This window comes from Pangasianodon hypophthalmus, chromosome 5 (genome assembly GCF_027358585.1).
Source record: "Pangasianodon hypophthalmus isolate fPanHyp1 chromosome 5, fPanHyp1.pri, whole genome shotgun sequence".
In the NCBI taxonomy this organism is placed as follows: Eukaryota; Metazoa; Chordata; class Actinopteri; order Siluriformes; family Pangasiidae; genus Pangasianodon; species Pangasianodon hypophthalmus.
The window spans coordinates 32,487,353-32,501,041 of record NC_069714.1 but is presented as its reverse complement, the minus strand read 5'-3'; the positions used below and the strand labels follow the sequence as shown (position 1 = coordinate 32,501,041).

Here is a 13,689-nt window from a genome sequence, read left to right as displayed (position 1 = left end):
GAAATATTTTTATAACACTTTTAAAAAAATCCCACTTCAGATATTAAGAAATCCTTTGTTTTGATACTACACATTGTTACACACATAAAGGAACATTAATCTCTATTTGGTCTTGATATCTTTTTGTCTCAAAAAAAAAAAAAAAAAAAAAAAAAAAATAACAAAGAACAATAAAACAATGAAACTCAGAAGACCACATCACATTCCACTTCTGTCAGCCAAGACCACGAGTCTGAGGCTATCATGGGCACAGGCTCACTCTGGACAGTTGAAGACTGGAAAAAGACTAGGCAATTTTTTCTAGTCTTCACTTGTCCTGTGTTAGAGAGTCTGTGCCCAAGATAACCTCACACCCCTGTTCTTGGCTGACAGAAGTGGAACAGAAGTGGTACCCGATGTGGTCTTCTGCTGTTGTAGCCCATCCACCTCAAGGTTTGATGTTTTGTGTGTTCTGCTTGGGGGGAGGGTGGGGGAGGCCGTAGCTAAAAATAAATATATGAAATAAAGCAAAGAAAAATTATTTTTCTGTAACTTTCACACACCGTGTCTGGGTAATCATGGAAAGGCTTATTGTTCACAAGCTACTATTGACGAGTCCAAGTCAAGTCTGAAGTCTATTTTTATGCACCTTAAACTCGAGTGTCCATCTCTGATTTCCACTGAGACAAATGGAAGCTTTGCTTCTGTTCTCTACTTTGCTCCATCTGAGAAATAAATGGAACACATAGACACACTCAACGCATCCTCACCAAACTCCTGAGTAATACGCGAGATTGTTGCTCAGAGTCTAGAGTTTCATCGGTGTAACAAATAAGAAAGGCTTTATTTGTCAAATATACGGCCGATGCACTGCAATGGCTGAGCTGCATTACTGGAAGATTTAGCACACACCATGCTTAGGAGGTGCTCTTTCAAAGTTTAGTCACCATTTTGTCATTCTAGGCTCTCTGTGAGCTTTGCCTTTTACGGTGTTTTGTGGGTGTGGCTAAATGTAAATCAGCTGGGCCATTAATGTGCGTGGTAATTTACGGCTGATTGGCGTTACACACGAGTGTGAACAAAATCAGCAAAACTGGCAGGAATTTTTTGTTCAGTTTAGCCACAAAAATATTTAAACACACCTTCAGGTCCAGTGTTAGTGTAGATTAGAAAAGAAGGAACAGGAGTAAGAAGGTATTCTAGAAAAAGGTTCACAAATTGATTCCACACACTGTTGGGGTAGAAGGTAGGGCTGGGACAAAGATATCACCATGATTCTCAAAGACATTTCTATGATATATGACATGTATGACGAGATACAATACAATGCCAGCAATACAATAGTGTTTCATTTTAAAAACCTGTTCATTGGCATATATAATCTCTACAACAATAAATGTGTTTTATTTTTAAATATTATAAAGTTTTTTTAATTAACCCTAGATAAAAAGATTAAGCGTCTGTTAAATTAAATCAGCTGCTTCCAGTCAGCTTGTAATAAAATTTACTCTAAAAATAAACACTAAAAATGTACTGAAATATCCCATCCACTCATAAAAACTTACTGTGACTATAATACCAATATTGGTATTATATCATCATATCGCTCAGCCCATGTGGACGGTACCTGATCACATACAGTGAAGAGTAAGGAAGTGATAAGTTCACTCACAGTATAATAACTGCTACACGTGACAGTCAGTCTCTTTACTTCCTTTCACTGAATTTTCTCACAAACTGGTTAGACAAAGAGAGATTTATTTACACAACATCATTACAGAAGAGAGAGAGAATACAAAATACAAACAGTGTGGATGTAATGATAAAGTTCTGAATGCACATGCGGTTAAAAAACATTATCTGTTACAGATGATTAAAAGGATCTGTGATGATGTCATTATAACTGTGATTAGAGATATCTCTGATCTCTGAGCAGCAGGATTAAGGCTATGACAGTCATACATCATCACACCCTGCTGAGAGCTTTTGTGTGTGTGTGTGTGTGTGTGTGTGTGTGTGTGTGTGTGTGTGTGTCCATTTATCAGGATCCAGCGTACACTAAAGTGCTCTGTGTGACCTGTCTCACACCTCCATCTCACTCTCACCCGGTGACATCACCTGTCTCACACCTTCATCACCAACCAAACATGTACTCCATCGCTTTGGACACAAAGCTGTCGTCTTTCCGCGGGGTCCCTTTGTCCGACACCACCTACACACACACACACACACACGCACACACACACGCACACACATGGTAACTAAAAGTACATCTACAACAATAATATACAACTTACACAGTAAAGTGACTGAAAATAAGAAGCTGTTTTAGGAGCTAATAGCAAAACCTTGTGGGCGTGGCCTGTCCAGCATTTTTTATTTCTGATGAGAAACAGTAGCATACACAATCCCCTCCGAAAGTATTGGAACTGCAAAGCCATTTTTCTTTGCTATACACTGGAGACAATTGTGATTGAGTTCAAAAGATCAATGACACGATAGATCAGATCTTCAGCCTTCATTTCCTGATATTTACATCTAGACGTGTTAAACAACATAGAACATGGCACATTTTGTTTGAACCCACACATTTTTCAAGTGATAAAAATTCTGGAACATGTGACTGACAGGTCTTTCTTGTTGCCCTGTTAGATTGACTGTTTAAACAATTAATAGCTCTGAATGTCTGCTCTTGGTTTGATCCCTGGGTTTCACCTGTAAAGACTGAGTTTGTTGTTAAAAAGGACAAACCAACATGAAGACCAGAGAGCTGTCTATGGGAGAAACGCAAGCCAATCTGAAGCTGAGAAAAGAGGGAAAATTCATTGCAGAGTAATTGCACAAGCATTGGGCATAGCCAATACAAGAATTTGGAATGTCCTGAAAAAGAAAGAAACCACTGGTGTACTAACAACCCGACATGGAACAGGTCGGCCAAGGAAACGACAGCACAGAGAAATACAGAGATGAGCCACAAAAGATCTGGAACCAAGATGAACCTTTACCAAAGTGATGGAAAGGCCAAAGTGTGGAGAAAGAAAGGATCTGCTCATGATCCAAAACATACAAGCTCATGGGTGAAGCATGGTGGAGGTAGTGTCATGGCTTGGGCTTGCATGGCTGCTTCTGGAACAGACTCACTCATCTTTACTGCAAGCAAGGGCTATGTACCCAAATATTAAGTGTTATTTACTTGACGATAGTCTGTTCCAATACTTTTTCTCACCTAAAAATTGGGTGGTCAGCCACCACAGGTGCCATGTTAGCACATCTAGATGTAAATATCAGGAAATGAAATTCTGATCTTTCGTCTCTCATTCGTCTTTTAATCTCAAATCCAAATGTCTTCAGTGTATAGCAAAAACAGAAGAACCGGCCTTGCCAACTTTTGGAGGGGACTGTACAGAGGAGAATATAGCAGGGAACTGAAGAAATGTGGGACCACATGTGCCACAGGATTGATCCAAGGAATAAAACGAGCCGGCTGTTTGGATTCATCACTTCTTTACAGTGTCATAACTAATAACATAAACCTCTTAATGACATTTGTTGGTAAAATTGTGGCTCTGTGTTGCATGTGTACGTAGAACCTGAATGACCTGTCAGCTTGGTATGTGTTAGTGTAAAAGCATTTTCCTCTGCGCAGATCACTGATTTGAAGCCAGTGAATCAAGGGTCACATATGTAAATCTACACAAAGTCGTAATATACCATCATTCTTCCGCACAAACATTCTTCATTAATATCACGCATGAACACTGAGTAAACGAGCACGGTATTGGACAGCGTGTGTATCTGTGTGTGTGTGTGTGTGTGTGTGTACCTGATAGTCGGCATTGGGGTGTGTGAGTGGTGTGCTGAGGGGTCTCATGGATGATCGTGGTGTGGAGATGGAAGCCACATTGCTACTGTTCTTCACCGGAGGAGTGAACACTGCAGCACTGCTCCTGTCTGAGCACTCCATCACACTCTGTGTACACACACACACACACACACACACACACACATCAGTACTCACAAACACATGTTTCTGTTGCTTGTGTGTGTGTGTGTGTGTGTGTGTGTGTGTGTGTGTGTACCTTATCGATACAAGGTTTCACTCCAATTATGATTGCTTCTCCGAATATCTTGCCATCTTTACTGAGCGCTTTCCTGGCCTGCAGTTTGGACTGATATTGAATGTGCATCCAGTTTCCTGAGTTAGACATCTGTACGTACACACACACACACACACAAACACACACACACACACACACACACACACAGTTAGAGAGATAGGAGCATTACAGTGTGATATCGTAGCTGATCTATACCCTTGTTACTCACCACGTGTTTGAGGATGTTCCCGTACTGAGCAAACTGCAGCAGGATGTAGGATGCGGAGGCTGGGGGAAACCTGCAGGAAGGTACATGCATGTTCTTCATTTGCATAACCACGCCCATGATCGCATATGTCACCTGTGTAAAGGCAGGGCTTCACATACTTACCCAAAGACAGTGACCCAGGTCTCATCGAGCTGGTCCTCAGAGGACAGGGCGTCTCCCTGAGTGAAGAAAGGATCTACCTGAGCAGGTGACAGGGCATTCTTCACCTGTCCTAAAGAGGCGGGGCTAAACACACTGCCTACTACACACACACACACGCACACACAGTAATCATAAATAAGTGTATCTTTGAATTCTGACAACAACTTCTAACCCTATTAGCTAGAGCAGGAGGATTATTTGGACGATTCTCACCAGATCCTGGAGTTGCAGCCACACCGGACAGAGGAGTATGCATCATGGATAACGCCTACGCACACACACACACACACGCACACGCACACGACCACAGGACTGGACAGGTCATCATAGATACTCCTCACAGGAGGAGCACCGCTTTTATCTTTAGGAGTAGGAACCACCGGCTGAGGAGGAGAACCTCCTGATACACCTACATTACAAAACAACCATAATAATAATAACAATAATAATAATAATAATAATAATAATAATAATAAAGCATATTATAACATGTTTTGTTACTACTTTTATTATTATTATGTGTGTGTGTGTAAGAGACCTGTGAGGGGCAGGGCTCTGGTCTCGGCTCCGCCCACACTCAGGCTCAGGGGTCTGGGCTGTGGTGTAGCAGGAGCAGGCAGGTCACCCATCAGGAACCCGGGGAGGAACTGAGCTCCACCCACAGGCTTTGGGGACGATGGAGAACCAAGAGACATTGGCTCCATACCTGAAACAGAAGGTCAAAGAGGTTTAGATTAGATTTATTTCTACAGAGCCGATCTACAGGTTTAGTCTGCATGAGTTAGTCAGTAATCCCATAGAGAGACCCCGAGTCTGCACGAGTCAGTCAGTAATCCCATAGAGAGACCCCGAGTCTGCACGAGTCAGTCAGTAATCCCATAGAGAAACCCCGAGTCTGCACGAGTCAGTCAGTAATCCCATAGAGAGACCCCGAGTCTGCACGAGTCAGTCAGTAATCCCATAGAGAGACCCCGAGTCTGCACGAGTCAGTCAGTAATCCCATAGAGAAACCCCGAGTCTGCACGAGTCAGTCAGTAATCCCATAGAGAAACCCCGAGTCTGCACGAGTCCGTCAGTAATCTCATAGAGAAACCGCGAGTCTGCACAAGTCCGTCAGTAATCCCATAGACAAACCCTGAGTCTTCACGAGTCAGTCAGCAATCTCGTAGAGAAACCCCGAGTCTGCACGAGTCAGTCAGTAATCCCATAGAGAGACCCCGAGTCTTCATGAGTCCGTCAGTAATCTCAGAGAAACCGCGAGTCTGCACGAGTCCGTCAGTAATCCCATAGAGACACCCCGAGTCTGCGCGAGTCAGTCAGTAATCCCATAGAGACACCCCGAGTCTGCACGAGTCAGTCAGTAATCCCATAGAGAGACCCCGAGTCTGCACGAGTCAGTCAGTAATCCCATAGAGACACCCCGAGTCTTCATGAGTCCGTCAGTAATCCCATAGAGAAACCCCGAGTCTGCACGAGTCAGTCAGTAATCCCATAGAGAGACCCCGAGTCTTCATGAGTCCGTCAGTAATCTCAGAGAAACCGCGAGTCTGCACGAGTCCGTCAGTAATCCCATAGAGACACCCCGAGTCTGCGCGAGTCAGTCAGTAATCCCATAGAGACACCCCAAGTCTGCACGAGTCAGTCAGTAATCCCATAGAGAGACCCCGAGTCTGCACGAGTCAGTCAGTAATCCCATAGAGACACCCCGAGTCTTCATGAGTCCGTCAGTAATCCCATAGAGACACCCCGAGTCTGCACGAGTCAGTCAGTAATCCCATAGAGAGACCCCGAGTCTGCACGAGTCAGTCAGTAATCCCATAGAGACACCCCGAGTCTGCACGAGTCAGTCAGTAATCCCATAGAGAGACCCCGAGTCTGCATGAGTCAGCCTCTGGCTTAGGGATAAATTCATAAATTTACATTTTATATCCTAAATTTTCTGTAAAGCTGCTTTGTGACAATGTCCATTGTTAAAAGCACTATACAAATAAATTGAATTGAATAGATAAGAGAAAGAAAAAATCCCTCAGTGAGGCAGTGCACTTGGATCAAGGTGTCTGATATCAGAATTAGTGCAGCACAGCTAGATCGGATTTATGTCTCATAACATTTCAGTAGCAGAATAACTCACTGTTTTCTTTTTCCAGTAGGTTTTTCCAATCATTCACTAATTTCTAACTAATAACCGCATTGTGGTTGATTTTTATGAGATGTTATATGAATGCAGTACAGAGGAAATTTTACCAGTCTCATGTCAATGTGCAGTGCTGTCTTTACTGCCCAAAAAGGGGGACCTGTCTCTCTTAAAAAAATGGAGACCAGTAGCACGTTTGACAGCAGACTACAAATTAATATCTAAATGCCCATCTAACCAGGTAAAGCACTATCCCCATCTAGTAGTGCATAAAGACCAAACGTACTGCATTCCAGACAGATCAGTTTTGGATAATTTATTTCTTTTGTGTGATGTGCTGGATATCTGTAAAACATCGGATAGAACTGTTGGTTTAATTGTTATATGCTGGAGCATTATGCGTGACGTGTATTTCTTTTCTGTAAAGCTGCTTTGTGACAATGTCCATTGTTAAAAGCGCTATACAAATACAATTGAATTGAATGATCCATGTGGGAGGTAGGTTAAGCCGGCCAACCTCAGGTTCAAGAGGAATCAGGCAAGGCTGTACGTTGTTCATTTTTCTACTCAAACGTAGTGTAATTACTGTTCATACTGCATTATACTCAATAGCTACTGCACATATTCACTGCCCATAGCCTTGTTATTTATTTATTTACTGTATATATATTTACATATTCAACCTGCACTTTGTTAATTTGCACAATGCTACTGTTTGCTCTTCTGGTAGATGCTAAACTGCATTTCGTTGCTGACTACCTGTAATGTGCAATGTTCTTTTTAATTATTGTGTGATGCGCTTGGTCCTCAAGTGTTTCAGGCAGGAATGCTGTATAAACATATGAACATACTCGTAAAATCTTAATACTCATAATTGCACAGAGTTGTTGTTGTTTGTTTGCTGAAATGATTTTATTTCTACTGCACAACACTTACAGAGTTATACAGTGCACATTTTGACTAATCCCATGTAGATATTGTTGCTGAATACAAGATTGATAGGAAAACTGCATTACTGTAAATCATGAGCAAATGATCTTTCCTAAAATATTTTCAAGAAATGACCATTTTCATGGAACTACATTATTGCAAAGATCCGTCCCACAGCACTTGGCTGGAAATTTAGAAGATTTCTGGTAATCGGAACACTGAGCCTGAGTCAAGCATCTCTTTCCAACAAATGAACCTGAGGAGGTAAAGAGAACACACCTTTAGTAGTTATTACATTTCCCAGTACACCAGTTCAAAAAATGAAGTAATTAAAACATTTGAAAAGCTGGAAGACTTTTATTTGTAAATACGTTGACACACTTATTACAAGTACAGAGGATCTGATGGTATGTTGAAAGTTGACAGGTCTGGCAAAATAAGAAACAATAAAATCTTTCAGTAAAACGTTAGACATACCATGTCCGGTAACCAGCCTTGTGGCGATACAGGTGTCTTGACCACTCTTGCAGGTTTCAATAGTACATGGTACCCCTGGTAAACACCTGTGACATTGAAGCGCAGAACCTGTGGAGTCCAGACACAATACATGTTTTAGACATATAATTGTATTTCTGACAAATTTGTTGGATTTTTTTCCCTGAGTTTTGAGCTAACCTTTTTTCTAACCCCAAGATCCCATATTAGAAATCTGTTTAATGAATTGTATTGTATGTGAATATGAATAATGTTTGCAAAACTCACTTGAATTCAGGTTTTCAGATACACTGTGACTAGATTTGCAACATGTTTTATAAAAATAAGAACCAGTTTCAGAATCAAGACAATTGGCCTTCACTTTAAACGGAGTTGAAGCTCAGGTCACTCACCACTGGTCAGCAGAAGGGCAAGAGCCAGAGTCACAAGCAGCATCTTCATAATTCTGAAATTTAATTCAGCAGCTCCATCAGTTGGAAAACTGTGAAAGATTTCCTGGTGCTGCTCATACCTAGCCTTATACTGTTTTATTTAAGTAAGAACTAAAACACATTCTGTCCTATCCATTGCAAGTGTATGCCAAAAGAACTTACCTTGAGTGTTACACACTACAGTGTGAAATTAATCTCTGAGCTTGAACGGTGCACCTGCTCTAAATCCCACTGGTTCATCATTCCCCGTTAAATAAGCCTCTTGTAGAAGTTCCCACCCTCCTGGTCACATGTTTCTCTAGTCACATGAATTGTAAAATAAAATAAATTTTACTTGTAAATATTTTTCAGAAGGGTTTGCACTCTGAAGATTAGCCTGAGGCTGTGTAGATAGAATAGCGCTAATCATGACCGTACCTTCATTATCGGCACACCTATTAGACAATCATTTCTTTTTTTCAGGGCCAGTGCAACTTTTTTCAATACATCAGTGCATTTTTTCCAATTCCCTATCTTAAAAGAGCTTCACTGGTTACCAATATCTTCCAGGATATATTTTAAAATTCTTTTATTTGTTTTTAAAACAATAAAAGACTTAGCACCTCTGGTATAGTGTATTACACAATCCACAACATGCATCATTGTACAGAAGTGGTGCAAAACATGCCGTGCCCTTTGTTACTCCTGAACAGCAAGCAGCATTATAAATCATTTCTCTTCTATAACTGTATTCTATAGTCAAGTCCAGGATATATTTTCAATTTTTCTTTGTAAAACTATGAAAAGTTTAGCACTTCTGATCCATGATCAGATCCTAATGATCTACTCTGCTTGGAACTTCCTTCACCTGAGTATTACTCGCTGCTGCTGAGGATTGCCATTAGATTGCTGTGGATATTTACCACATGGATATCATAAAAATTGCAATAGATTGTTTCACTTAAAGCTTAAAGTTTCCATTATTTAAAACAGTCTATGTCCAGATCTCTGTCATTGGTCCTCATCAATCTTTTAATAAAGTTGTGTGGAAATGTTTGCATAAGCCAAATAGAACTAAGAATTTCCAGCAGAAATGCTTATTTTTTCACATTCATGTGCGTATGTTGATGAATGGCAATCACCATTAAATTACCAGGCACTTGCATGGCACAGGTGATTTGTATTTGGTTAAGCCCACAAAACTCAATAAAAGCAAAGTTCACAAAACGGAAAGTGCAAAATGACAAACTGCCAAAAATGAATAATTTCTCGAATGGTTCTTCTGACTTACTGAGAAACATTATTTAGCAACATAACAAGCAGAGTCACAGAACATAATTTAACTCCTAATCGCACTATCCGTTGCACCCAGATGAGGATGGATCCCTTTTGAGTCTGGTTCCTCTCAAGGTTTCTTCCTCATATCGTCTCAGGGAGTTTTTCCTCACCACCATCACCTCTGGCTGGCTCTTTAGGAATAAATTAATAAATTTAAAATTTATATATTTCTGTAAAGCTGCTTTGTGACAATGTCCATTGTTAAAAGCGCTATACAAATAAAATTGAATTGAATTGAACTAGATGGCCAAGGGTAACTTTGTAGGTGCTGAAGAAATAGGAGAAGCTCATATAGGAGAAGCTGTCTACAAGACATAGTCTGGACACTCCACAAAGCTGGGCTTTATGGGAGCATGGTGTGAAGAAAGCCATTAGTCAAGTTGGAGATACAAAATGGGAGATAGCAAATGTGTAGGAAAATGTCTTATGGACTGATGAGACCAGAACATAAGTTTTTCTGTAAAGCAGCTTTTTTTAAAAAGCTTTTTAATTTTCCCTTTTTAAAAGTGCTATATAAATAAAATAGTGTTCAGGGCTCAGACACCGTCTCAGTGTTTAAGTCTCGGCTGAAAACATATTTGTTTAGTCAAGCCTTTAGTGCATAGTTTTCTTAGGTACAGGAGCAGGTCTGGAGGGTTTCACAGGCATAGAGTGTTGTGTGAACTGGGATGTTTGGATGCTGTCGCCCCCCCACTCTCACATGTTCACTCAGGTGTGTTGACGGTGGAGTGGCTGCTGCTTTATGTCCCAGGACTCCCTCATGTCTGTGTTAGCTTCTGGCTCTCCCTTTTAGTTATGCTGTCATAGCTAGTCTTGCCGGAGTCCCTGCTTGCACTCTGATAAATGCATCATGAATGCATTTGCTAAAAATTATATTCAGGTCTCATTCATCATACAGTGGATAATTTCATCTGGATATTATAGACTTAAAGCTACAACTCTAATGAAATTCAAAATTGAAATCCAAAAATGAAATCCAAAAATCTTTTCAACACACTTATCACTGCTGGACTTGACTATAGAATACAGTTATAGAAGAGAAATGATTTATAATGCTGCTTGCTGTTCAGGAGTAACAAAGGGCACGGCATGTTTTGCACCACTTCTGTACAATGATGCATGTTGTGGATTGTGTAATACACTATACCAGAGGTGCTAAGTCTTTTATTGTTTTAAAAACAAATAAAAGAATTTTAAAATATATCCTGGAAGATATTGGTAACCAGTGAAGCTCTTTTAAGATAGGGAATTGGAAAAAATGCACTGATGTATTGAAAAAAGTTGCACTGGCCCTGAAAAAAAGAAATGATTGTCTAATAGGTGTGCCGATAATGAAGGTACGGTCATGATTAGCACTATTCTATCTACACAGCCTCAGGCTAATCTTCAGAGTGCAAACCCTTCTGAAAAATATTTACAAGTAAAATTTATTTTATTTTACAATTCATGTGACTAGAGAAACATGTGACCAGGAGGGTGGGAACTTCTACAAGAGGCTTATTTAACGGGGAATGATGAACCAGTGGGATTTAGAGCAGGTGCACCGTTCAAGCTCAGAGATTAATTTCACACTGTAGTGTGTAACACTCAAGGTAAGTTCTTTTGGCATACACTTGCAATGGATAGGACAGAATGTGTTTTAGTTCTTACTTAAATAAAACAGTATAAGGCTAGGTATGAGCAGCACCAGGAAATCTTTCACAGTTTTCCAACTGATGGAGCTGCTGAATTAAATTTCAGAATTATGAAGATGCTGCTTGTGACTCTGGCTCTTGCCCTTCTGCTGACCAGTGGTGAGTGACCTGAGCTTCAACTCCGTTTAAAGTGAAGGCCAATTGTCTTGATTCTGAAACTGGTTCTTATTTTTATAAAACATGTTGCAAATCTAGTCACAGTGTATCTGAAAACCTGAATTCAAGTGAGTTTTGCAAACATTATTCATATTCACATACAATACAATTCATTAAACAGATTTCTAATATGGGATCTTGGGGTTAGAAAAAAGGTTAGCTCAAAACTCAGGGAAAAAAATCCAACAAATTTGTCAGAAATACAATTATATGTCTAAAACATGTATTGTGTCTGGACTCCACAGGTTCTGCGCTTCAATGTCACAGGTGTTTACCAGGGGTACCATGTACTATTGAAACCTGCAAGAGTGGTCAAGACACCTGTATCGCCACAAGGCTGGTTACCGGACATGGTATGTCTAACGTTTTACTGAAAGATTTTATTGTTTCTTATTTTGCCAGACCTGTCAACTTTCAACATACCATCAGATCCTCTGTACTTGTAATAAGTGTGTCAACGTATTTACAAATAAAAGTCTTCCAGCTTTTCAAATGTTTTAATTACTTCATTTTTTGAACTGGTGTACTGGGAAATGTAATAACTACTAAAGGTGTGTTCTCTTTACCTCCTCAGGTTCATTTGTTGGAAAGAGATGCTTGACTCAGGCTCAGTGTTCCGATTACCAGAAATCTTCTAAATTTCCAGCCAAGTGCTGTGGGACGGATCTTTGCAATAATGTAGTTCCATGAAAATGGTCATTTCTTGAAAATATTTTAGGAAAGATCATTTGCTCATGATTTACAGTAATGCGGTTTTCCTATCAATCTTGTATTCAGCAACAATATCTACATGGGATTAGTCAAAATGTGCACTGTATAACTCTGTAAGTGTTGTGCAGTAGAAATAAAATCATTTCAGCAAACAAACAACAACAACTCTGTGCAATTATGAGTATTAAGATTTTACGAGTATGTTCATATGCTTATACAGCATTCATGCCTGAAACACTTGAGGACCAAGCGCATCACACAATAATTAAAAAGAACATTGCACATTACAGGTAGTCAGCAACGAAATGCAGTTTAGCATCTACCAGAAGAGCAAACAGTAGCATTGTGCAAATTAACAAAGTGCAGGTTGAATATGTAAATATATATACAGTAAATAAATAAATAACAAGGCTATGGGCAGTGAATATGTGCAGTAGCTATTGAGTATAATGCAGTATGAACAGTAATTACACTACGTTTGAGTAGAAAAATGAACAACGTACAGCCTTGCCTGATTCCTCTTGAACCTGAGGTTGGCCGGCTTAACCTACCTCCCACATGGATCATTCAATTCAATTGTATTTGTATAGCGCTTTTAACAATGGACATTGTCACAAAGCAGCTTTACAGAAAAGAAATACACGTCACGCATAATGCTCCAGCATATAACAATTAAACCAACAGTTCTATCCGATGTTTTACAGATATCCAGCACATCACACAAAAGAAATAAATTATCCAAAACTGATCTGTCTGGAATGCAGTACGTTTGGTCTTTATTCATATGCTGCACTAATTCTGATATCAGACACCTTGATCCAAGTGCACTGCCTCACTGAGGGATTTTTTTTCTCTCTTATCTATTCAATTCAATTTATTTGTATAGTGCTTTTAACAATGGACATTGTCACAAAGCAGCTTTACAGAAATATATAAATTCAGGATATAAAATTTAAATTTATGAATTTATTCCTAAGCCAGAGGAGACGGTTGTGAGGAAAAACTCCCTGAGACGACATGAGGAAGAAACCTTGAGAGGAACCAGACTCAAAAGGGATCCATCCTCATCTGGGTGTAACGGATAGTGCGATTATAAATCATTTCCTTCTATAACTGTGTACCATAAAGTCAAGCAGTGCTAAGTTTCTTAAAAGGAACTTGAGTGTGACATCATTAGAATTAAAGTTCAAGGTTCTTGTATCAAACTAAAGTTATCGAGGGAGAAACAGATTATTAGGTATGTTCTTGTACTGTAATGGTTAAGAAAATGTACATTTTACACAGAAGAAAAACAAGCCTAGGTTTTTCAGCCTAG

At 39.8% G+C, this 13,689-nt stretch overlaps 3 protein-coding genes across 3 annotated transcripts; 1 reads left to right on the top strand and 2 right to left on the bottom strand.

The window, feature by feature from the left end:
* Nucleotides 1-1,720: 1,720 nt before the first annotated feature.
* LOC117597398 (nucleoporin NUP35-like) lies at nucleotides 1,721-5,228 on the bottom strand. The gene is made up of 8 exons (XM_053234241.1): nucleotides 5,045-5,228; nucleotides 4,809-4,915; nucleotides 4,720-4,774; nucleotides 4,468-4,603; nucleotides 4,306-4,375; nucleotides 4,059-4,187; nucleotides 3,803-3,949; nucleotides 1,721-2,191 (listed from the first exon to the last, which is right to left on the bottom strand). The coding sequence occupies exons 1-8, from the start codon at nucleotides 5,208-5,210 to the stop codon at nucleotides 2,114-2,116; spliced, it is 888 nt and encodes a 295-aa protein (XP_053090216.1). The 5' UTR covers nucleotides 5,211-5,228; the 3' UTR covers nucleotides 1,721-2,113.
* Nucleotides 5,229-7,512: 2,284 nt separating this feature from the next.
* On the bottom strand, nucleotides 7,513-8,755 carry LOC117597430 (weak toxin DE-1-like). Its single transcript, XM_053234400.1, has 4 exons — nucleotides 8,659-8,755; nucleotides 8,458-8,510; nucleotides 8,048-8,155; nucleotides 7,513-7,826 (listed from the first exon to the last, which is right to left on the bottom strand). Exons 2-4 carry the CDS (start codon nucleotides 8,504-8,506, stop codon nucleotides 7,711-7,713), a joined length of 273 nt encoding a protein of 90 aa, XP_053090375.1. The 5' UTR covers nucleotides 8,507-8,510; nucleotides 8,659-8,755; the 3' UTR covers nucleotides 7,513-7,710.
* A 2,553-nt stretch (nucleotides 8,756-11,308) lies between these two features.
* On the top strand, nucleotides 11,309-12,547 carry LOC128318418 (weak toxin DE-1-like). The gene is made up of 4 exons (XM_053234434.1): nucleotides 11,309-11,405; nucleotides 11,554-11,606; nucleotides 11,909-12,016; nucleotides 12,238-12,547. Exons 2-4 carry the CDS (start codon nucleotides 11,558-11,560, stop codon nucleotides 12,351-12,353), a joined length of 273 nt encoding a protein of 90 aa, XP_053090409.1. The 5' UTR covers nucleotides 11,309-11,405; nucleotides 11,554-11,557; the 3' UTR covers nucleotides 12,354-12,547.
* The last annotated feature ends 1,142 nt before the right edge of the window (nucleotides 12,548-13,689 follow it).